The sequence below is a fragment of the Salmo salar genome, chromosome ssa07 (genome assembly GCF_905237065.1).
Source record: "Salmo salar chromosome ssa07, Ssal_v3.1, whole genome shotgun sequence".
Lineage (NCBI taxonomy): Eukaryota > Metazoa > Chordata > Actinopteri > Salmoniformes > Salmonidae > Salmo > Salmo salar.
This window is the reverse complement of record NC_059448.1, coordinates 62,601,726-62,624,306: the sequence shown is the minus strand read 5'-3', so window position 1 is coordinate 62,624,306 and position 22,581 is coordinate 62,601,726. Positions and strand designations below refer to the sequence as shown.

At 42.0% G+C, this 22,581-nt stretch overlaps 1 protein-coding gene across 1 annotated transcript; it reads right to left on the bottom strand.

Moving 5' to 3' along the window:
* Nucleotides 1–3,743: 3,743 nt before the first annotated feature.
* LOC106609841 (tetraspanin-8) lies at nt 3,744–17,253 on the bottom strand. Its single transcript, XM_045722417.1, has 8 exons — nt 16,825–17,253; nt 10,020–10,082; nt 9,722–9,841; nt 7,237–7,311; nt 6,644–6,739; nt 5,678–5,800; nt 5,124–5,207; nt 3,744–4,724 (listed from the first exon to the last, which is right to left on the bottom strand). The coding sequence occupies exons 1-8, from the start codon at nt 16,879–16,881 to the stop codon at nt 4,656–4,658; spliced, it is 687 nt and encodes a 228-aa protein (XP_045578373.1). The 5' UTR covers nt 16,882–17,253; the 3' UTR covers nt 3,744–4,655.
* Nucleotides 17,254–22,581: the final 5,328 nt, after the last annotated feature.

Below are 22,581 nucleotides of genomic sequence, written 5' to 3'. Positions count from 1 at the left end.
AATCCTTCTAACCCCCCCCTTAAAAGATTTAGATGCACTATTGTAAAGTGGTTGTTCCACTGGATATCATAAGGTGAATGCACCAATTTGTAAGTCGCTCTGGATAAGAGCGTCTGCTAAATGACTTAAATGTAAAATGTAAATGTAAATGTAATGCATTATTCTATGCCGTGTACAATAATGCAGCATTTTAAATGTAAATGTGAGCGTTGGCCGTTGTAAGGGAGTGTGTTTCCCCTCACCTGAATGAGCATGCATCGGTTTTCCATAATGGCTCCACAGCAGCCCAGGAAGCCCAGTACCATGATGATGACACCAACAGCTATCAGCAGGTCTACAAACGGCACTTCCTCATCCATTATCTGAGGTAGGGGGACAGACAGTTACTCAGTCATTTTACATGTAGATATTACATTTTACATTTTAATCATTTAGCAGACGCCCTTATCCAGAGCGACTTACAGTAGTGAATGCATACATTTCATAATTTTTTTTTTTTACATACTGGTCCCCCGTGGGAATCGAACCCACAACCCTGGTGTTGCAAACACCATGCTCTACCAACTGAGCCACAACATCTAAATATTTATATTTACTAAGATATGCTGCAGGTGTTCTGTAACCATTTTAGGTCTTGATGATTGGATCCATTTGTATCAAGGTGATGGGTATGCATGTGTTATTTTTACTGTGCAAAGAGGGCTTTTGATGGTGTTGGCATTCATTTAGTGTCACACTGGACATTTCCTTACCACGTTTCCATTTCTGCTCACTTTGATGTAGATGGAGACACCAAGAATGATGCAGCCACTGATCTGGAAAACAAAATGAGATGAAATGAGGGTTTTATCTAGAATCAACTTTAGAAAGTTGTGCATTTCATTGTCACTGGGATTGAAGGAACAGGTCTTGTTGCAAAACAACAACATGAATGTGGATTCATTTCAAAGAATCACAAAAAACACACTACCTACATCTGGTGGCAACTCTGAGGAACTACAGTTGAACCAGCCCCTCTGTGGAACTGGCCATTCGACATAGGCAAGATGCAGTAGATGGTATAAAATACAGTAAATACATATGAGATGAGTAATTTAGGATATCTAAACAATTTTAAAGTAGCATTATTTAAAGTGACTAGTGATACATTACATCAAGATGACAAGATGCAGTAGATGGTATAGAGTACAGTATATACATATGAAATGAGTAATGTAGGATATCTAAACAATTTTAAAGTGGCATTATTTAAAGTGACTAGTGATACCATTATTGTGGCTAGTGATTTGAGTCTGTATGTAGGCAGCAGCCCCTCTGTGCTAGTGATGACTGTTTAACAGTCTGATGGCCTTGAGTTAGATGTTTTTCAGTCTCTCAGTCCCAGCTTTAATGCACCTGTACTGACCTCGCCTTCTGGATGGAATCGGGGTGAACAGACAGTGGCTCGGGTGGTTGCTGTCCTTGATTATTTTTGCCTTTCTGTGACATTGGATGCTGTAGGTGTCCTGGAGGGCAGGCAGTTTGCCCACGGTGAAGCGTTGGGCAGGACAACTTAACTGATCATATAAAACCACATCCTGTTAGAAAATAACTTACAATGGTTTGCAGGTCTGTCAGTTCTTGTACCAAATCTCTTCCATTTGTGTGCAATGGGATGTACTCTTCATACCAGGCTTTCATCATATTTGGAAGCTGGAGATTCAATAAATACCAATGTTTTTAAATATTAGTTTAATTACATTTTTATGGACATGAACTTGTAATTCTGTCCTAATTGTGGTGGAAGGTAGTAGGCCAATAACCCGAGTCCAATGCATCGAAGACAAGATCCAGCTGAATACTACATCACCCAATGAATAAAGTAAATAATAAACATTATATTGGGGGAAATACACTGTACACTGTCATATACATGACTTGGTCTTAGTTATAAATGGGTCAAATAATAAAGTATTTCATTTGTTGACATTACCAATGAGATTTTGGCTTTAATAAAGGGGAAATCTGGGATTGATCCATCGGTTATTGGACTTTTAAAATAACAATATGTAGCTATTTATTCTTGAAGAATATAATTTATAAAGGCCTCATGAGCTTAGTTCAACCATCTTAGGGTTTGAGTGTGGTTACATTTTTCAAGCCCCATCCCTCAGCGGTTTACAAAATAGCAGAAGGATGATGGCAATGTTTGAATCCCAGATTGCCCCTTTAAGAACTGAACGTACCATGATCAGGAAGTTCTTGTTCTTCTTACGAGCTCCATGCAGACCCGTGATGCCAAGGAGAAAGGAGACCACATCTGCTGTGAAGATAGTCCATCTGACTGGAGACAGACGTTCATCTAGGTCCTTCACCATTAACACACACCCATCTGACTGGAGACAGACGTTCATCTAGGTCCTTCACCATTAACACACACCCATCTGACTGGAGACAGACGTTCATCTAGGTCCTTCAACATTAACACACACCCATCAGACTGGAGACAGACTTTCATCTAGGTCCTTCAACATTAACACACACCCATCTGACTGGAGACAGACTTTCATCTAGGTCCTTCACCATTAATACACACCCATCAGACTGTAGACAGACGTTCATCTAGGTCCTTCAACATTAACACACACCCATCAGACTGGAGACAGACTTTCATCTAGGTCCTTCAACATTAACACACACCCATCTGACTGGAGACAGACTTTCATCTAGGTCCTTCAACATTAACACACACCCATCTGACTGGAGACAGACTTTCATCTAGGTCCTTCACCATTAATACACAGTGAAATCAACACTTGTAGTTTGTTACAACACAGTTATTACAAGATGAAAATATCATGTTAGAAAATGTTGCTTACATTTTCACTGCTCCTGTAATACTTCCAAGGGGTGACAATGAAACTCATGCCATCAATCTGAAGAAAAATTAATTTAGGGAGAAAAACTATTATAAACTAAATATATTCATAATATTGGACACAAATTTTATAATTTTTTTAAGTGTCCGTTATAGATTGATTAAAATAAATACAATACAATAACATGATATTTAAGTGTTGCATTATCACTTGTAGGATTGTGAAGAAAAGCAGCCAGCCTCAAGCAGAGCAGGAACAACACATGTTGTAGCTCTGGTCTCACCTCTGACTCGCTCTCTGAGAGAATGTGCATTGAAAGAAGAACTCTGGGTTTTATGTCATTTCCTGTAACTGACAGGTGTCTTGACAGTGATTTTACTGAGTTCCTCAGACATCAGGATGGTATTCATTGGTGCACATCATAGAAAAAAGTGTTTCTTATTGGACAGGTTCAGTTAGTCCCTCCCAGGTTATTATCTGTCTTCAGATTGGTGCCTAACGAATACAATCCAGCACTGTTCCTGATTCATAAGGTTGTGTTACAGTCCATGACCCCACGAACAGAAGGAACAGAACTCCCACCACCGTCCATGTAATCTGACCTAGGATCAAATCTCCCACCACCGTCCATGTAATCTGACCTAGGATCAAATCTCCCACCACCGTCCATGTAATCTGACCTAGGATCAGATCTCCCACCACCGTCCATGTAATCTGATCTATTACAAAACTGAACCTAGATCAGCCCTCCTACTCTGAGGCTTTATGAATATGGGACCGGATTTCTTAATGAGTCTGAGCTGGAAAAAAGTGTTTAAGTAATGAGTCAAAGTTGTTCTCTGAAGAGGCGGGCTGGAGGCAGGGGAAGCAAATGAGGCAACCAAGTGAATTACTACATCTTTATTTCTGATGTGACTCAAAAAGGGGAACAGCCATAAAGACTTTGGTCACAGGCCTTGAACAGAAGACATTCTGACATGTACTGCAGTCATTATACAACTCAAATATATAACAGGTAAATGTATATACAGCGTGATCAATATTACCATCAGACTTTAATATCTACGAGAAGATAGCAATATAACGGGATAAATGTTAAACATTTTAGCATGAATAATACCAAGTTCAGTGTATGGACAGCAAAGCCCTCTACTTCAGAGAGAGACGTAGAGCAGTAGACAATGAAACAGAGCTCCTTAAAAAAATACACAAATTCATTTTCAATGAGATATGGATCAATCAACTTCACAAGTGAAGAAACTGCCGTAATTTAAAAAGATCTGAAACCCAAATAAGAGCATCGTTTGATGCAGGTATATGATCGAGAAACGCATGATGCAATGCGGTCCATAGTGATGTTCAGCAGGTTGGGGGTCCATTCCATTTCCAGTCCAGTCAATTCACAAAGCAGACCTAATTCCATTCCACATGTTCCTCATTGAAGAGAATTGGAATTTCAGTGTACTTCCTGAATTGACTGGATTTGAACCCTGACCTTCAGTATAAAGTACATGTTGAATGCATGCTGTATGGGATATGTCAAAGCCAGCTTTTGATCAAGTCATGATTGGGGTCAATTTGAATTGAAGTCAGTCAATTGAGGAAGTGAATTGTATTTAACATTGCTAATGTAAAAACTTGGAATAAATAACTTCTGCTTTTCAGTTTGAGAAATCATTAAAAATAGATCCCGTTTTTTTCAATTATTGTATTGGAATTTCAGTTGACTTCCTGAATTGATGACTTCCAATTCAACTTGACCACAACCCTAGATCAAGTGTATCACGTGTTGCTGCATTAGGTAGTGTTGGCGTCCCTCTTCCCAATCTGGCAGTACAGGGTCATGGCGAAGGCCATTCCAAAGAGCTGAAACACAAAAAAAAGGTACGTCACAACCCATTCACTACCAGGCTATAGCCCAGGCCCACATCAGTTTGTGGTGTCTAGCCTGGTTCAGATCCATTTGTACAGTCTTGCCAACAGGTTGTTAATTGGCAATGACAAACAGCCATCGGCGTCGCCAAGAAGGTGCCAACAGATCTGGGACCAGGATACATTCACTAAGTATTGAACAGTGAATTGCACATATCCATCTTAATGCCAATGACAACAGCCATAAAGTAAGAGTTAGTGAAGATGAAACAGACCAGTACTGAACAGTGACTAGAACAATAAAAATGTATTCCATTTCTATGACCAGTACAGTGCATAATATAATGTATTAATAGAGGCTTTGTTATAGAGATTGGACTTTTGGATTCTTACCATCAAGACTGCAATACCAAATGCAATCCCCAGTGCGATAATCGCGTGCTTCTCAATGAAGGAAGTCACAAATGTGACACAAGGCTGTGGAGGACAAAGCAAACAGTCAACACTAGTGAACACCAGGTCAAGTTAATTGTATGAAGACGCTACTTGGAGGTTCATGGTTGTATCATCCTGGAACCCTCTATGGTTTCATGTGCTGTAGATCAGTTCCCTGTACAGGTTCTGTTTATAGGACTGTAGTGTAATGGTAATGTATGGTAGTGTAGTGTAATGGTAATGTATGGTAGTGTAGTGTAATGGTAGTGGAATGGTAGTGTATGGTAGTGTAATGGTAATGTATGGTAGTGTAGTGGAATGGTAATGTATGGTAGTGTAGTGGAATGGTAGTGTATGGTAGTGTAGTGGAATGGTAGTGTATGGTAGTGTAGTGGAATGGTAGTGTAGTGGTAATGTAGTGTGCATTTATTGATGTTTCCTTCATATCAAGTAAATCCACCTTCCGTGAAAGAGTTTTCTAAATAGTATTTTATTAGTGTTTCTCTGCTTACCGTTGTGTACACTTGGCGTCCTCCTGCACTTTGGCACACCTGAGTGGTGTCAACACAGTTACAGGAGCTGGGGACAGCGGAGCCCCAGTCAGAGGGTCCGTTGATCAGTCCACAGCACTTTGCCTGAAAAACAAAGGAGTTAACCCTCCCTCTCACCAACACAGGGGTTGTGTTCAATAAAGGCACACTGTCATTTTCCCATTGCAAAACATTTTACTACAATCTGTTTAGGTTGCAGCCCATCTAACATTTTATTAGTTATTCAGTTAGTCGACAAAATTATCAAATAACATTCGTTGCCAATTAGAACAATTAATCTGGACCCGACTAATTAAACCAATAATTATTCATACATTCATGACAGGACCATCAATTTCTACATCCCAAATTGCACCCCAAAGCCCTATGGGTCCTGCTCAAAAGTAGTTCACTACAGGGAATTGGTACTATTTGTGGCGCATCCTATGTCCAGGTGATTCATCTTGGGACCTGTGAAACCACCACTTTTTGGAGGCAGCAGGTAGTCTTGTGGTTAGAGCATTGGGCCAGCAACTGAAAGGTTGCTAGATCAAATTCCCGAGCTGACAAGATAAAAAATAAAAAATCTGTCGTTCTGCACCTGAACAAGGCAGTGACCCCACTGTTCCTATGCTGCCATTGTAAATAAGAATTTATTCTTAACTGACTTGCCTTGTTACATGGATAGAAATGGATAGAAAACTCGAGTCCAAAAGCCTGTGTTATCATGGTAGTGGCATTGAGGAGTTTTGAATTATGGGGGGATTTCAACTTCATTGGCTGATCTCTCCTGATGGCCCTGTTGGTCATCAGGAGAGATCAAAGAACTCATTTAACTTGTGATGAAGTGTACTACATCAAAACAGCGAGTACCTCAACGGCATTGCCTGTGTGTTCACAGACACCATAATTGGACAGATTTTCTTTATACATAATTCTCTACGGTACCTCAACTTCCAGTTTCTGAATGTCCGTTTGAACTTCAGGCTTCTGGTCCCTCAGTGGTAGCAGCTTCGCCAGACTCTCCTTCACCCACACCTGAGACTGGAAGAGGCAATTTACAGTCATTGAACAGTAGGGGAGTCACACATGAAACAGGTGTGGAAAGCATGTTTTATTACCACATTCAAGAAGTGTCAAGCTACTGACGGTATACGAGGGGCTTAAAATGGTAGGAATTCAATTGTCCCAACAGGTACAGTAGCGGTTAAGAGCGTTGGGCCAGTAACCGAGAGGTCGAACGTTAGAATCCGAGCCGACCAAAGGACAAATCTGTCGCTGTTCCTTTGAGCAAGGCACCCTAATTGCACCTGTAAGTCGCTCTGTATAAAAGTATCTCCTAAATGAATAAAATGTAAAAATCTGATCGCACCAAGTGTCATCATGGGTGATGACATCCTCCTTACCTTCCCCTCACTAACAGTGGGTGTGTGAGACATCCCTCTGGGCACAGAATGCAATTTCTATTCCACATTGGTTCAACGTATGTCATTGAAATGTGGAAACAACGTTGATTCAACCAGTAAGGGTTTCCTTCTTACCTTCTTCTCTCCGACAGCTCCCAGGATTCCGGCGATCAACAGGAGGATGAAGATGAGGAGCAGCCCGATGAAGAACTGAAACAAAACAATAACCGCTCACATGATATTTGTCCATGAAGTCCCATCGAGCCCAGGGGACAGTTATCTGGATTTAACATATCTAACATTTTAATCTGATTTGGGGTTTTCCAAACTGAAATGATACTCTGATCCTTCAGATACAGATTTGGTAATCCCATATCACCTTTTAAAAATCAGGATTCAAGTGAAGAGGCTATTTTTGATACCGAAAACATATTTACCCAATTTGTGTGCCTGAATTCAAGATGGAGTGAACACATTTCCCCCCCCCCATTTATGCACAATACTGCATAATGGCAAAAATATGTTCTAGACATTTATTGAAAATGAAGTAGAGAAATCACATTTACAAAAGTATCCACCCCCCATGAATACTTTCTGAAGGCACAGTATAAGGGATTTGCAGGCTCCATTTTAAATTTGACTTATTTTAATTAATATAGTTTACTCATCTGTGTCCCTGTAATAGTGAAGTAGTACCCCAAGCTGTCCATTACATTGGCATGGTGTGGGCCAGTTCAAACCACTGAAAATCTGGATTCTGTGATTTTGATATTTTGGCATCTATCCAATTATTTTCTGGAGGGGGAAAAAAGATGTCTCAAAAACAGCCAGATTGTCTGTTTTTGCTATCCGGGATCAGATCATTTACAGACTCTGGATCATTCTGATCCAGATTAAAAGTTGTGAAAAACTGGCCACAGAAGTCTTTTCCAATGGGTGACCTGGGAAACCGTCTCATACTTGTCACTCTTGCAAAAGAGATGCCATCTCTGACTTGTATAAAAAGGTTAAATAAATGATTGTGTGTAGGTACATTGCCTTTACATATTCCACATTCTTACATCTACATACAACACCCCACAATGACAAAGCGAAAACCGGTTTAGAATTTTGTGCCAATTTATTTAAAAAAACTATAATCTTATTTACAAAAGTATTCAGACTGTTGAGACGAAATTGAGCATCTTGTTTACCTTGATTTGTTTCTACAACTTAATTGGAGTCCACCTGTGGTAAATTGATTGGACATGATTTGGAAAGTCACACACCTGTCTATACAAGGTCCAATGGTTGACTGTGCATGTCGGAGCAAAAACCAAGCCACGAGGTTGAAGGAATTGTCCGTAGAGCACCGATCCAGGATTGTGTCAAGGCACAGATCTGGGGAAGGATAGCCCAAAAAAACGTGGCGTTGAACAGTGGCGTCCATCATTCTTAAATGGAAGACGTTTGGAACCACCAAGACTCAACCTAGAGCTGGCCTCCCGGCCAAACTGAGCAATTGGGGAGGGGCCTTGGTCAGTGAGGTGACCAAGAACCCGATGGTCACTGACAGAGCTCCTCTGGAGATGGGAGAACCTTCCAGAATGACAACAATCTTTGCAGCACTCCACCAATCAGGCCTTTATGGTATAGTGGCCAGGCGGAAGCCACTCCTCAGTAAAAAGCACATGACAGCCCGCTTGGAGTTTGCTAGAAGGCACCGAAATGACTCTGACCATGAGAAAAATTATTTTGTGATGAAACCAAGATTAAACTCTTTGGCCTGAATGCCAAGAGTCACATCTTGAGGAAATCTGGCACCATCCCTATGGTGAAGCATGGTGGGGGTAGCATCATGCTGTGGGGATGTTTTTCAGTGGCAGGGACAAGGAGACTAGTCCAGATTGAGGGAAAGATGAACGGAGCAAAGTACAGAGAGATACTTGATGAAAACCTGCTCCAGAGCGCTCCGGACCTCAGACTGGGGCAAAGGTTCACCTTCCAACAGGACAACGACCATAAGCACACAGCCAATGCAGGAGTGGCTTCCGGATAAGTCTCTGAATGTCCTTGAGTGGCCGAGCCAGAGCCCGGACTTGAACCCGAGCAAACATCTCTGGAGAGACCTGAAAATAGCTGTGCAGCAACGCTCCCCATCCAAAGTGACAGAGCTTGAGAGGATCTGCGGAGAAGAATGGGAGAAACTCCCCAAATACAGATGTGCCAAGCTTGTAGCGTCATACCCAAGAAGACTCAAGTTTGTAATCGCTGCCAAAAGTGCTTCAACAAAGTACTGAGTAAAGGGTCTGAAGACTTATGTAACAGTGATTTTTTTTTTATATTACATTTGCAAAAACATGTCATCCTGTTTTTGCTTTGTCATTATTGGGTATTGTGTGTAGATTAACTTTTTTCTCCATCAATCTATTTTTGAATAAGACTAGCATGAAATGTGGAAAAAGTCAATAGGCCTGAATAGTTTCCGACTGCACATGAAGAGACTGGTTTGGTTAGAACCTAGAACCGCTTCAGTGGTTGGCTATTGGGACAGCATTAACCTATGCAGTGTACAATAATGCAGCATTTTAAATGTAAATGTGAGCGTTGGCTGTTGTAAGGGAGTGTGTTTCCCCCTCACCAGAATGAGCATACATCGGTTTTCCTTAATGGCTCCACAGCAGCCCAGGAAGCCCAGTACCATGATGATGACACCAACAGCTATCAGCAGGTCTACAAACGGCACTGCCTGATCCAATATCTGAGAGAGAGGGTCACAGACAGTTAGTCATTTTACATGTAGATATGTGCTAAATAGGTTTATATGACTGGATCCATTTGTTTCAAGGTGATGGGTATACATTTGCTATTTTTACTGTGTAAAGACGGCTTTTGATGGTGTTGGCATTAATTTAGTGTCACACTGGACATTTCCTTACCACGTTTCCATTCTTGCTCACTTTTAGGTAGATGGAGACACCAAGAATGATGCAGCCACTGATCTGGAAAACAAAATGAGATGAAATGAATGTTTTATCTAGAATCAACTTTAGAAATTTGTGCATTTCAATGTCACTGGGATTAAATGAGCAGGTCTTGTTGCATATCAACTCAACATGAATGTGGATTCATTTCAAACAATCACAACACTAGCTACATCAGGTGGCAACTGAGGAACTACAGTTGAACCACCACAATGGAGGAGATACAGCATCATCCAGCCCCCACATGAAGACATCTTTACTGGGTTAACAGTAAACTCTAGACCACATGGGAGAATCTCAATTGCATTAAGTTGATTTTCAGATCCTCTCCTCTTAAATCCAGAGGGGAGAGGATGTGAGGAATCCAGGAAATTAAATAGAGATTCTCCCATGGTCAGAACTGATAGTGACAGGTTACATACATTGAATATTTGATTGGAGTTGTGTTGACTAAACACATTTTTTTTGCCAGTAACTTGAAGCCATTGATGAATGATTTGTTTGAAAGCATTCCATACTAACACATTATGTGCCTGTGGACATCAGGTTAAATGTCAGGGCCATATGAATGAACGCTCATTTAGAAAGATTACAACGTATAGCAAAATATATGTTGAAGACGTTCTGCGATGACTGGACTATGAATTTTGTATTATTTTGGCTTTCAAAAAGTGTAAAGATTCCCTTCAAGATTAAAAAAAATAACAAAAAATAAGATTCTGATTGAGATTAACTCCAAATATGAGTCCCCATATTCACACAGCCCCCCATGTGGCCTGGAATGGCAAGAAAAAACCTCACAGCACTTAAGCTAAATGCAATGAGGGCCGTTTCCAAAATAAACACTGGGGTGTAGTCTTCGACAAGAGCGCTATTGTAAAGTGTAATTTCAGCAAACAATGCCAACTTTTGTTCTTAAGCCATGGACACTTTAAAATGAGCTTCTACGCACTGTCAAAACATCACTATAGCCTGGGTACAGTCATCTCTGGTGAATATATTACACTATAGCCTGGGTACAGTCATCTCTGGTGAATATATTACACTATAGCCTGGGTACAGTCATCTCTGGTGAATATATTACACTATAGCCTGGGTACAGTCATCTCTGGTGAATATATTACACTATAGCCTGGGTACAGTCATCTCTGGTGAATATATTACACTATAGCCTGGGTACAGTCATCTCTGGTTAGTATATTACACTATAGCCTGGGTACAGTCATCTCTGGTTAATATATTACACTATAGCCTGGGTACAGTCATCTCTGGTTAATATATTACACTATAGCCTGGGTACAGTCATCTCTGGTGAGTATATTACACTATAGCCTGGGTACAGTCATCTCTGGTGAGTATATTACACTATAGCCTGGGTACAGTCATCTCTGGTGAATATATTACACTATAGCCTGGGTACAGTCATCTCTGGTGAATATATTACACTATAGCCTGGGTACAGTCATCTCTGGTGAATATATTACACTATAGCCTGGGTACAGTCATCTCTGGTGAATATATTACACTATAGCCTGGGTACAGTCATCTCTGGTGAGTATATTACACTATAGCCTGGGTACAGTCATCTCTGGTGAGTATATTACACTATAGCCTGGGTACAGTCATCTCTGGTGAGTATATTACACTATAGCCTGGGTACAGTCATCTCTGGTGAGTATATTACACTATAGCCTGGGTACAGTCATCTCTGGTGAATATATTACACTATAGCCTGGGTACAGTCATCTCTGGTGAATATATTACACTATAGCCTGGGTACAGTCATCTCTGGTGAATATATTACACTATAGCCTGGGTACAGTCATCTCTGGTGAATATATTACACTATAGCCTGGGTACAGTCATCTCTGGTTAATATATTACACTATAGCCTGGGTACAGTCATCTCTGGTTAGTATATTACACTATAGCCTGGGTACAGTCATCTCTGGTTAATATATTACACAATAGCCTGGGTACAGTCATCTCTGGTTAATATATTACACTATAGCCTGGGTACAGTCATCTCTGGTGAGTATATTACACTATAGCCTGGGTACAGTCATCTCTGGTGAGTATATTACACTATAGCCTGGGTACAGTCATCTCTGGTGAATATATTACACTATAGCCTGGGTACAGTCATCTCTGGTGAATATATTACACTATAGCCTGGGTACAGTCATCTCTGGTTAATATATTACACTATAGCCTGGGTACAGTCATCTCTGGTTAGTATATTACACTATAGCCTGGGTACAGTCATCTCTGGTTAATATATTACACAATAGCCTGGGTACAGTCATCTCTGGTTAATATATTACACTATAGCCTGGGTACAGTCATCTCTGGTGAGTATATTACACTATAGCCTGGGTACAGTCATCTCTGGTGAGTATATTACACTATAGCCTGGGTACAGTCATCTCTGGTGAATATATTACACTATAGCCTGGGTACAGTCATCTCTGGTGAATATATTACACTATAGCCTGGGTACAGTCATCTCTGGTTAATATATTACACTATAGCCTCGGTACAGTCATCTGGTCAAATACATGGAGTGGTAAGACAACTATGGGAAATGCAATGAACAGTTACATCCCTTTTAATGGAATTAGATTTCCAGGACGTGTAAATAGACCACATTACAAATAATAGAATGCAGGGTGGGTATCATTTCCACCTAATGCTTTTCCTATCAGATTGCTGCTAAGCAACTCAAGACAACCTAACAAATATTTTGTTTTATTCTTGAGATAAAGAAGACACGGTCACCTTGCCAAGACTGGACTGGCAGCAAACACGAGTCTTTGACAAAGAACAGGTTGTGAGCAGATCCTAGCTATTGACTGGCCTGGTCATTCTCTGGCCCTGACATCATCCCGAATGGTATCTGATTACCCATTGGCCCAGAGTAGTATGCTTCAAATCAAGATCAAGGAGTTAGCCAGCTAACTGGCCTGAATATCATCCCAAATGGAATGTGATTAGAGATACCCTCATCCACACATCTAGGTTTAGCTTCTTAATGTTAAATGAACCAGAATTTTTTTTTCCTTTTTCTGTTTGTTTCTCAAAGTTGCTGGCTAACTCACTGATCCTGCTTCGTAGTATACCCCTCTGGTCAACAGTAGTGCACTATAGGGAATCCTAGGGTTCCATTTGGGACACCTAATAGTAATTGCACCAGTCCAAAGGGCAGGTGACACCTTAGACTGAATACCCTTTGTAAACGAACACCACAAAACGTACTATGCCAAGCGTTCAGTTATTGCAGTGAGGCAACATTGGCTGCCTGAAAATATCACAAGTCTAAACCATAGAGTACAGTTATGTCTAGATACATGACTAGTGAGTGCTATGCTAGGAACACTGAGCAACAAGTCTTCCCATTCTACATTTACGTCATTTAGCAGACGCTCTTATCCAGAGCGACTTACAAATTGGTGCATTCACCTTATGATATCCAGTGGAACAACCACTTTACACAGTGCCCTTGATCAGGCCCTACACCCAAACAAGGGCACTGCCTTCATCCACCTCTGGCCTGCTGGTCCCCCTACCTCTGCGGAAGCACAGTTCCCACTCAGCCCAGTCAAAACTGTTCGCTGCTCTGGCACCCCAATGGTGGAACAAGCTCCCTCACGACGCCAGGACAGCGGAGTCAATCACCACAAGTGTTCCATTTTAGAATACGCTTCTGCAATTCACATAATTCAATTCTGGCAACATTTCCTACATCAGTCATAGAATTTGGAGTTCCAACCACACACACACACTAAACATCACTGTGCCTGGTGACATTTAGCCATATATCTGGATTGCATTCATTACACCAAACTGAAGAAAACTGACCGAATCAGGGAGGGCTAGAGGCTTGTCCATTGAGAAACATTCATTTTTCATGTTGCAAAATGTTTAGCTATGGAGTGCACTAATGAATACGACCCTGCATTAACTGTGGGAACTGAGAAGGCTTGTTAAGCTATCATCGCAAAGACAACACCTTCCAGAGGCAATGGGAGGTAGAATTAGTTCTCCTCCCCAGTCACCCGAGAGTGAGAAAACCAGTTAGGGCAGTACATGCACATTGTAGAACACTGACTAAGTGATTAAGTGATACTTGCACCAATGTCTTCTATCCAACAACTAAGTGTCAGAGGTAGTAGTCTAGCCCAGTCCTCCCCTACCACCAGTTTCATAAGTTAATGAGACCAGGGCCAAACACAGATTAGTATGGGAATGTACTGAAACATGTCCTCAGGCCTAATGCAAATAGAGTTGAAGTCAGAAGTTTACATACACCTTAGCCAAATACATTAAACTCAGTTTTTCACAATTCCTGACATTTAATCAGAGTAAAAAGGCCCCGTCTTAGGATCACCACTTTATTTTAAGAAAGTGAAATGTCAGAATATTAAAGAGAATGATTTATTTCAGCTTTTATTTCTATCACCACATTCCCAGTTGGTCAGAAGTTTACATGCTACCAAATACTAACTGAGTGTATTGGCATTAAATTGTTTAACTTTGGTCAAAATGTTTTGGGTAGTCTTCCACAATAAGTTGGGTGAATTTTGGCCCATTCCTCCTGACAGAGCTGGTGTAACTGAGTCAGGTTTGTAGGCCTCCTTGCTCACACACGCTTTTTCAGTTCTGCCCACAAATTCTGTAGGATTGAGGTCAGGGCTTTGTGATGGCCACTCGAATACCTTGACTGTGTTGTCCTTAAGCCATTTTGCCACAACTTTAGAAGTATGCTTGGGGTCATGGTCCATTTGGAAGACCCATTTGGCGGACCCACCCGTCTGGCTTTTTTATGGCGGTTTTGGAGCAGTGGCTTCTTCCTTGCTATGTCAATATAGGACTCATTTTACTGTGGATAGAGATACTTTTGTACATGCTTCCTCCAGCATCTTCACAAGGTCCTTTGTTGTTCTGGGATTGATTTGTGCTTTTTCCACCAAAGTACGTTCATCTCTAGGAGACAGAAGGCATCTCCTTCCTGAGCGGTATGACGGCTGCGTGGTCCCATAGCGTTTATACTTGCATACTATTGTTTGTACAGATGAACATGGTACCTTCAGGCATTTGGAAATTGCTCCCAAGGATGAACCAGACTTGGAGGTCTACAATTTTTTCTGAGGTCTTGGCTGATTTCTTTAGATTTTCCCATGATGTCAAGCAAAGAGGCACCGAGTTTGAAAGTAGGCCTTGAAATACATCCACAGATACACCTCCAATGGACTCAAATGATGTCAATTAGCCCATCAGAAGCTTCCAAAGCCATGACATTTTCTGGAATTTTCCAAGCTGTTTAAAAAGGCACAGTCAACTTAGTGTATGTAAACTTCTGACCCACTGGAATTGAGATAGTGAATTATAAGTGAAATAATCTGTCTAAACAATTGTTGGAAAAATTACTTTTGTCATGCACAAAGTAGATGTCCTAACCGACTTTCCACAAATTTCTTGTTAACAAACTGTAGTTTTGGCGTGGTTGAAAAATAAGTTAATGACTCCACACTAAGTGTATGTAAACTTCCGGACTGCAACTGTACATAGTGCTGTAACCTGTGAGTCTCTACAGTGCTGCAAGTCTCCAACCTGTTATGCTACATTACAGTGCTGTACCCACTACAGGTTAGCACCTCTTCACCCCATAACAAAAGTGTTTAGCTAATAAGAACACATGACTTTAATACACTTTACACTACCCCATCTAGAAACAACCCCTAGGCTACTGAACATACATATGTACAGGACATAGAGAAACAATAGTATAACAAATGATAACAGCTCTAGAAAAAGCAACAGAATAGTATATTTTATTTATTTATTCCTTCGAGTAGCTCCAGCCTTCCATCTGATCACCTAGATGGAGTCTTGTGACATACTTCTTAGGCTCTATATCTACCCAATATTTTAGAGCTCCACTAAATACCCCTGGGGGGGGGGCTGTTTCAGAGACTAGACAGAATTAGAACTACTGTTTCTGGTTTGTTTAAGGTTCGGTAAACAGACGAAAAACTCAGGACCAGTCCTGGCAACAGGCTGAGGACAGATAAACAGGAAGCACTACACTTAAAGTGGTATTTTCCACATCAACAGTAGAAGACTATTGTATGTTTCCTGTCAAGGCTATGATTGGGAGACTAGTTTAAGAAGTTGTAAAACAGAGATAGGGAGTTGTGAATGACTATAAGGTTTTTTCCTACACACAGATTAAATCACCATGTCGTGTCTTCCAAAAAAACTACTTGTAAAAACTCAGGACAGAGACCAATGAGAAAGTCATTCATGTTATTATTCTTTGAAGGGTTTAGATCTGAGAAGTGCATCTATACATTAGCCTGCTATGACCTGGCTGTAACCTTCCTCTGGTCGGGCTGAGAGAGTGACGAGATGGGATTATCATTGATTTGATCATGTCTTTAGAAAGATGGAAAAAGCCAGTATGGCTCTATGGAGGAGAAACCATACGAAGGAGGGAGTGGTCAGAGTTATTTTGTCATCAAGGATTCATGAAAGTTAGTCATGTGATGTTCACACATTGTTTCCATAGAAATTTGAATATCATCTCATTTCCATAGCAGACATGTAAACCGATTTTTAAAATGGATTACAATGTGTACTAGGCTACTAGTTTATCACTAAACTAACAAACATCACTAGCCACACACACACACGATTACAAACCTACATCAAATCAAGGACACTATAGTTAAAGTAAAACATGTAGGTTCATAGGACTCACCCAGAACAGTAGATTGAAGAGGAAGAGCAAGTACTTGATACACTTATTCACAGCCATCTTCTAACCTTCCAACAGCCAGGCAAGATGTGATGTGACAGACCAATGTTAAGTTAATCCCTATTCCTCTGTTCCTGGTGTTGCCCGTGTGTGTGTGAGGGTTCTTTCACAAGCCCGTATTTAAAAGCTGTGGGTGTGGTTACTGACTACTCAGTCCAGTCCAGGCACCAACAGTCTCCTACCAGTCCCCTCTCTCTAGCCCGTATTTAAAAGCTGTGGGTGTGGTTACTGACTACTCAGTCCAGTCCAGGCACCAACAGTCTCCTACATAAAGACCCCACAGCAAAAACCCTCCTCTGAAAGCCTGACTCTCAGTCTTCTATATAGTGAAATACCAGAGCAAACACCCTCCTCTGTTTGTAGTTAAATAAAGTTAGACTAGTTCAAGTTTGAGCAGTTCTGACTCTCGCTTGAGAGAGACTGACCTCCAAAACAGACTGACCTCCAAAACATAGACTATGCAAACTAAAACAACACCAGCTATATCCTGGGCAAATAGTTTGGATCATGCCCTGAATATGCTTTCTGTATACTCCTCATCACCTGCCTTCTGAACAACAATAGGCTATTTTCCTTCATTAGATTGATTGGAAAGTCCTGGTGTAAGGGCTTGATTTGGCAAAGGGATGAATTCCAAATCAACCTCTAGTACCTAGGCCAGGGGTGTCCAACTCATTCCATGGAGGTCCTCCTGTCTTGTGATTTTTGTTTTTTCCTTTCAATTAAAACCTAGACAACCAGGTGAGGATAGTTCTTTACTAATTAGTGACCTTAATTCATCAATCAAGTACAAGGGAGGCGTGAAAACCCACAGACAGTCAGCCCTCCGTGGAATTAATTTGACACGTGACCTAGGCCCTCTTGGATAGGTTAAATTATCAGATAGGTGATGGCAATAATATGTTAATTGCTTCACCTTGCCTTATGATAGGCTGGGTTGAGTTTACACCATTTTGCTTACACCTTTCCAATCATTTCAGATCTACAGGAGTGGCTAGGCAGTAGGGAGTAGGTGATAGTGGTCGGTTTGGAATTCAGCCAACCTCTCAAAGTCCTCTGCTGGCTCGTTCATCAGTGTAATCAGCCAGTAACAATTATCATCTGAGTCCAATTAACTAATTACGCCTACTGCCAATGAACTACATTATCAAGGCTCACAAGCTGTACCTACTGCTAATGAGCTACATTATCAAGGCTCACAAGCTGTACCCACTGCCAATTAACTACATTATCAAGGCTAATAAGCTGTACCTACTGCTAATGAACTACATTATCAAGGCTAACAAGCTGTACCTACTGATAATGAACTACAGTATCAAGGCTAACAAGCTGTACCTACTGCTGATGAACTACATTATCAAGGCTAACAAGCTGTACCTACTGCTAATGAACTACAGTATCAAGGCTAACAAGCTGTACTTACTGCTGATGAACTACATTATCAAAGCTAACAAGCTGTACCTACTGCTAATGAACTACATTATCAAGGTTCACAAGCTGTATCTACTGCTAATGAACTACATTGTCAAGGCTCACAAGCTGTACCTACTGCCGACGAACTACATTATCAAAGCTAACAAACTGTACCTACTGCTAATGAACTACATTATCAAGGCTAACAAGCTGTACCTACTGCTAATGAACTACATTATCAAGGCTCACAAGCTGTACCTGATGCTAATGCATTACATTGTCAAGGCTCACAAGCTGTACCACAGGAAATAACAACCATTATACCTGTTAAAGCCTTGCTCTGTACAACTTGTCAATCTTTGTTTGACAAAGCAACCCCCATATACAGAGACCTACCCATTGTCTCTGTCTGTCCCCATATACAGAGACCTACCCATTGTCTCTGTCTGTCCCCATATACAGAGACCTACCCATTGTCTCTGTCTGTCCCCATATACAGAGACCTACCCATTGTCTCTGCCTGTCCCCATATACAGAGACCTACCCATTGTCTCTGTCTGTCCCCATATACAGAGACCTACCCATTGTCTCTGTCTGTCCCCATATACAGAGACTTAGCCGTTGTCTCTGTCTGTCCCCATATACAGAGACCTACCCATTGTCTCTGTCTGTCCCCATATACAGAGACCTAGCCATTGACTCTGTCTGTCCCCATATACAGAACCAGCCATTGCTCTGCTGCCCCATATACAGAGACCTACCCATTGTCTCTGTCTGTCCCCATATACAGAGACCTACCCATTGTCTCTGTCTGTCCCCATATACAGAGACCTACCCATTGTCTCTGTCTGTCCCTATATACAGAGACCTAGCCATTGACTCTGTCTGTCCCCATATACAGAGACCTAGCCATTGGCTCTGTCTGTCCCCATATACAGAGACCTACCCATTGTCTCTGTCTGTCCCCATATACAGAGACCTACCCATTGTCTCTGTCTGTCCCCATATACAGAGACCTAGCCAGGAATATGCACAGATCCAATAACCCAGGAGAGACGTCATGGCTCAGGGAGGAACTGTTGCTGGTTTCTGATGTTTCCCAGGCCAGCTGCCTATGAACGTGATTAGATGTAAACCCTCATTAGATTAGATGATGATAGGTCCATCTCAACTCTCAGCTGAGGCCTGTTGGTAGGCAGACAGAGGAGCAACGGGTCAGAAGGGTCAAAAGCAGAATGTGATGTAAAACAATGCAAACCCTCCCTAAAATGTGTGCAAGGGAGAACGACCTGAGGAGAGGTTGAGGTATTAGTTGGTAGGGGAGGGAGAACGACCTGGGGAGAGGTTGAGGTATGAGTTGGTAGGGGAGGGAGAACGACCTGAGGAGAGGTTGAGGTATTAGTTGGTAGAGGAGGGAGAACGACCTGAGGAGAGGTTGAGGTATTAGTTGGTAGGGGAGGGAGAACGACCTGGGGAGAGGTTGAGGTATGAGTTGGTAGGGGAGGGAGAAGGACCTGAGGAGAGGTTGAGGTATGAGTTGGTAGGGGAGGGAGAACGACCTGAGGAGAGGTTGAGGTATGAGTTGGTAGGGGAGGGAGAACGACCTGAGGAGAGGTTGAGGTATGAGTTGGTAGGGGAGGGAGAACGACCTGAGGAGAGGTTGAGGTATGAGTTGGTAGGGGAGGGAGAACGACCTGAGGAGAGGTTGAGGTATTAGTTGGTAGGGGAGGGAGAACGACCTGAGGAGAGGTTGAGGTATTAGTTGGTAGGGGAGGGAGAACGACCTGAGGAGAGGTTGAGGTATGAGTTGGTAGGGGAGGGAGAACGACCTGAGGAGAGGTTGAGGTATGAGTTGGTAGGGGAGGGAGAACGACCTGAGGAGAGGTTGAGGTATGAGTTGGTAGGGGAGGGAGAACGACCTGAGGAGAGGTTGAGGTATGAGTTGGTAGGGGAGGGAGAATGACCTGAGGAGAGGTTGAGGTATGAGTTGGTAGGGGAGGGAGAACGACCTGAGGAGAGGTTGAGGTATTAGTTGGTAGGGGAGGGAGAACGACCTGAGGCGAGGTTGAGGTATGAGTTGGTAGGGGAGGGAGAACGACCTGAGGAGAGGTTGAGGTATGAGTTGGTAGGGGAGGGAGAACGACCTGAGGAGAGGTTGAGGTATTAGTTGGTAGGGGAGGGAGAACGACCTGAGGCGAGGTTGAGGTATTAGTCCAGCCCTGTTTACCCACTCCAACAGGGCATTCAGCCTGGCCCTCCTTTGAGTGGCGTCTCTGTGTGTGTGTGTGTGTGTGTGTGTGTGTGTGTGTGTGTGTGTGTGTGTGTGTGTGTGTGTGTGTGTGTGTGTGTGTGTGTGTGTGTGTGTGTGTGTGTGTGTGTGTGTGTGTGTTTGCGTTTTGGGCATTGGGCCACTCCCTAAACAGTGTGTAGTGTAGTCAGTGTAGCGAGCGTACACAGACTGAATGGCTTGTGACAGGAACCACCACCTCCACTATACAACCCCTTGTGGGGAATGTTCTCTGAGACATGGGCTGCGTGAGTCAGGGATTCAGGAGTTCCATCTCAGATCTGACATGATAGCAGGCAGATAATGGAGCAACAACAGGGCCAGTCAGTGCAGAAACCTGGAAGCCAGTGCAGTTTATGGGTATAATAGACATAAGAAGACGCCGATAGGGGGGCCCCCAAACCAAACTAAGGAAGTCAGAGTCTCAACTTACTGTTAGAAAGGATAGTAGGCGACGTGTTTTATTTGGTTCTGCATCAGCAGTTTTCCTCTTGTTATGTCAATCACTGAGAGTCACTCAACAGAGCTCGCCAGACAGTAGTCCTAAAAACCAGAAGTGTTTTCTACCTCTGGTTCGTTCAGCCATTCCTATTGGGGAAATGAATGGGGAAAGAATGGGGTTTTGGGTTAAACGTCGACAATAAGGTCTGAGGTTAACACTGGCCTAGGAGATCTTATAGCTTTTGTTCTATGTGATAATATCAGTCAGTTAAAGGTAGATTCAGCTAAATGATGTTGCCATGAGCAGAGCCGCAGATATTGAGAAGAGCGAGATGCAAGACTCTCACACAGTTATGTGATTTATGTGCTTATTTTGATTACATAAATGCTTAAAAAATTCCTAAAAAGTGATGTCAACTGATGAAAAAATATAAGATCTCCTAAGCCTGTGTTCACCACAGACCTTATTTTCGGGAGTTTATTGAAAAAAGTTAAAAAATAAGCCATGGCAGAGTTAGCCTCTGTTATTACCTACAAAAAGACACCATTAGTGATGAGTGTTTGCAAGCTGACTTCAGTTGCCAGCTGGACGGTGTTTCCTCAGACACATTGGTGCTTCTGGGTTAAGCGAGCAGTGTGGCTTGGCAGGGTTGTGTTCCGGAGGACGCATGGTCCTAAAGCAACCGTTGCCTCGTTTTCTAGCACATTCCAATGATAAAACATGGGGGGACAAAAATGCAATTTCAAAATGTGTGTGTGGGGGGGGATGTACATGTCTCCGTCCCCCGTCCCCAGTTAAAGTTGTGTCCCTGGATTGCTAGGTAAGTTAGTCTAGCCAGCAATCTTAACCTTGCAGTAATCATGGAGGAGTGGGCCCCCATTGATTTTGATAGTCACTCTCACTCAGATATAATATGAACATGACATAAGTCATGGCAAAATGTGTAGAATTACAGGAAATTTGCTTTAGAGGGGTAATACACAGTGGGAACAATAACAAAGCGGACAGCCCACCACTGTTTCAGTAAAAAGCTGATGGATGGGGCAGGAGAAATGTAACCACTCTCAAATTCATAGCAGAGCTATGGATGCAAGGACTGACCATCCATGATATCATATCAAAAGTATAGTTTGAAACATGTTTTGAGGCTATACGGTGTTTGTTTACATTTACTTTGTTTACAAACATTGGAGTAAACAAACATATATTTTTACATATGTAGGAACTGCAGATTGTCCCTTTAAAACTGCAGAATGTTCTCTACACCCCATGGCAAAATGAGGAGAATCACAGGAAATGTGGAACATTTTCTCTACACCCATGGCAATGTATTTATACATTTTAATTTATTCAGTTTATTTGGCAAGAGCAATACACAACAAATACAGAAGTCACAGAGCACTGAGAAAACATATCAGACCAGATTTAGTAGATAGCACATTTCCATCTGTAGTCCCTAAAACATCTAGACATCTAGATGTGGAGAATAGCAGGACATTAACTTTAAATCTGCCACCAAGTAGGGGATCACCAAAGATATATATAACTAACCCTCATC

What these genes read in the sequence shown, in the direction of transcription:
- LOC106609841 (XM_045722417.1), bottom strand. Translation starts at nt 16,881, where the DNA reads ATGGCTGTGAATAAGTGTATCAAGTACTTGCTCTTCCTCTTCAATCTA. An exon ending in TCTTCAATCTACTGTTCTGG is followed by an intron (nt 10,083 to 16,824) that starts GTGAGTCCTATG and finishes TTTGTTTTCCAG; the next exon opens with ATCAGTGGCTGCATCATTCT. An exon ending in GACGCCAAGTGTACACAACG is followed by an intron (nt 5,208 to 5,677) that starts GTAAGCAGAGAA and finishes TGTCCTCCACAG; the next exon opens with CCTTGTGTCACATTTGTGAC.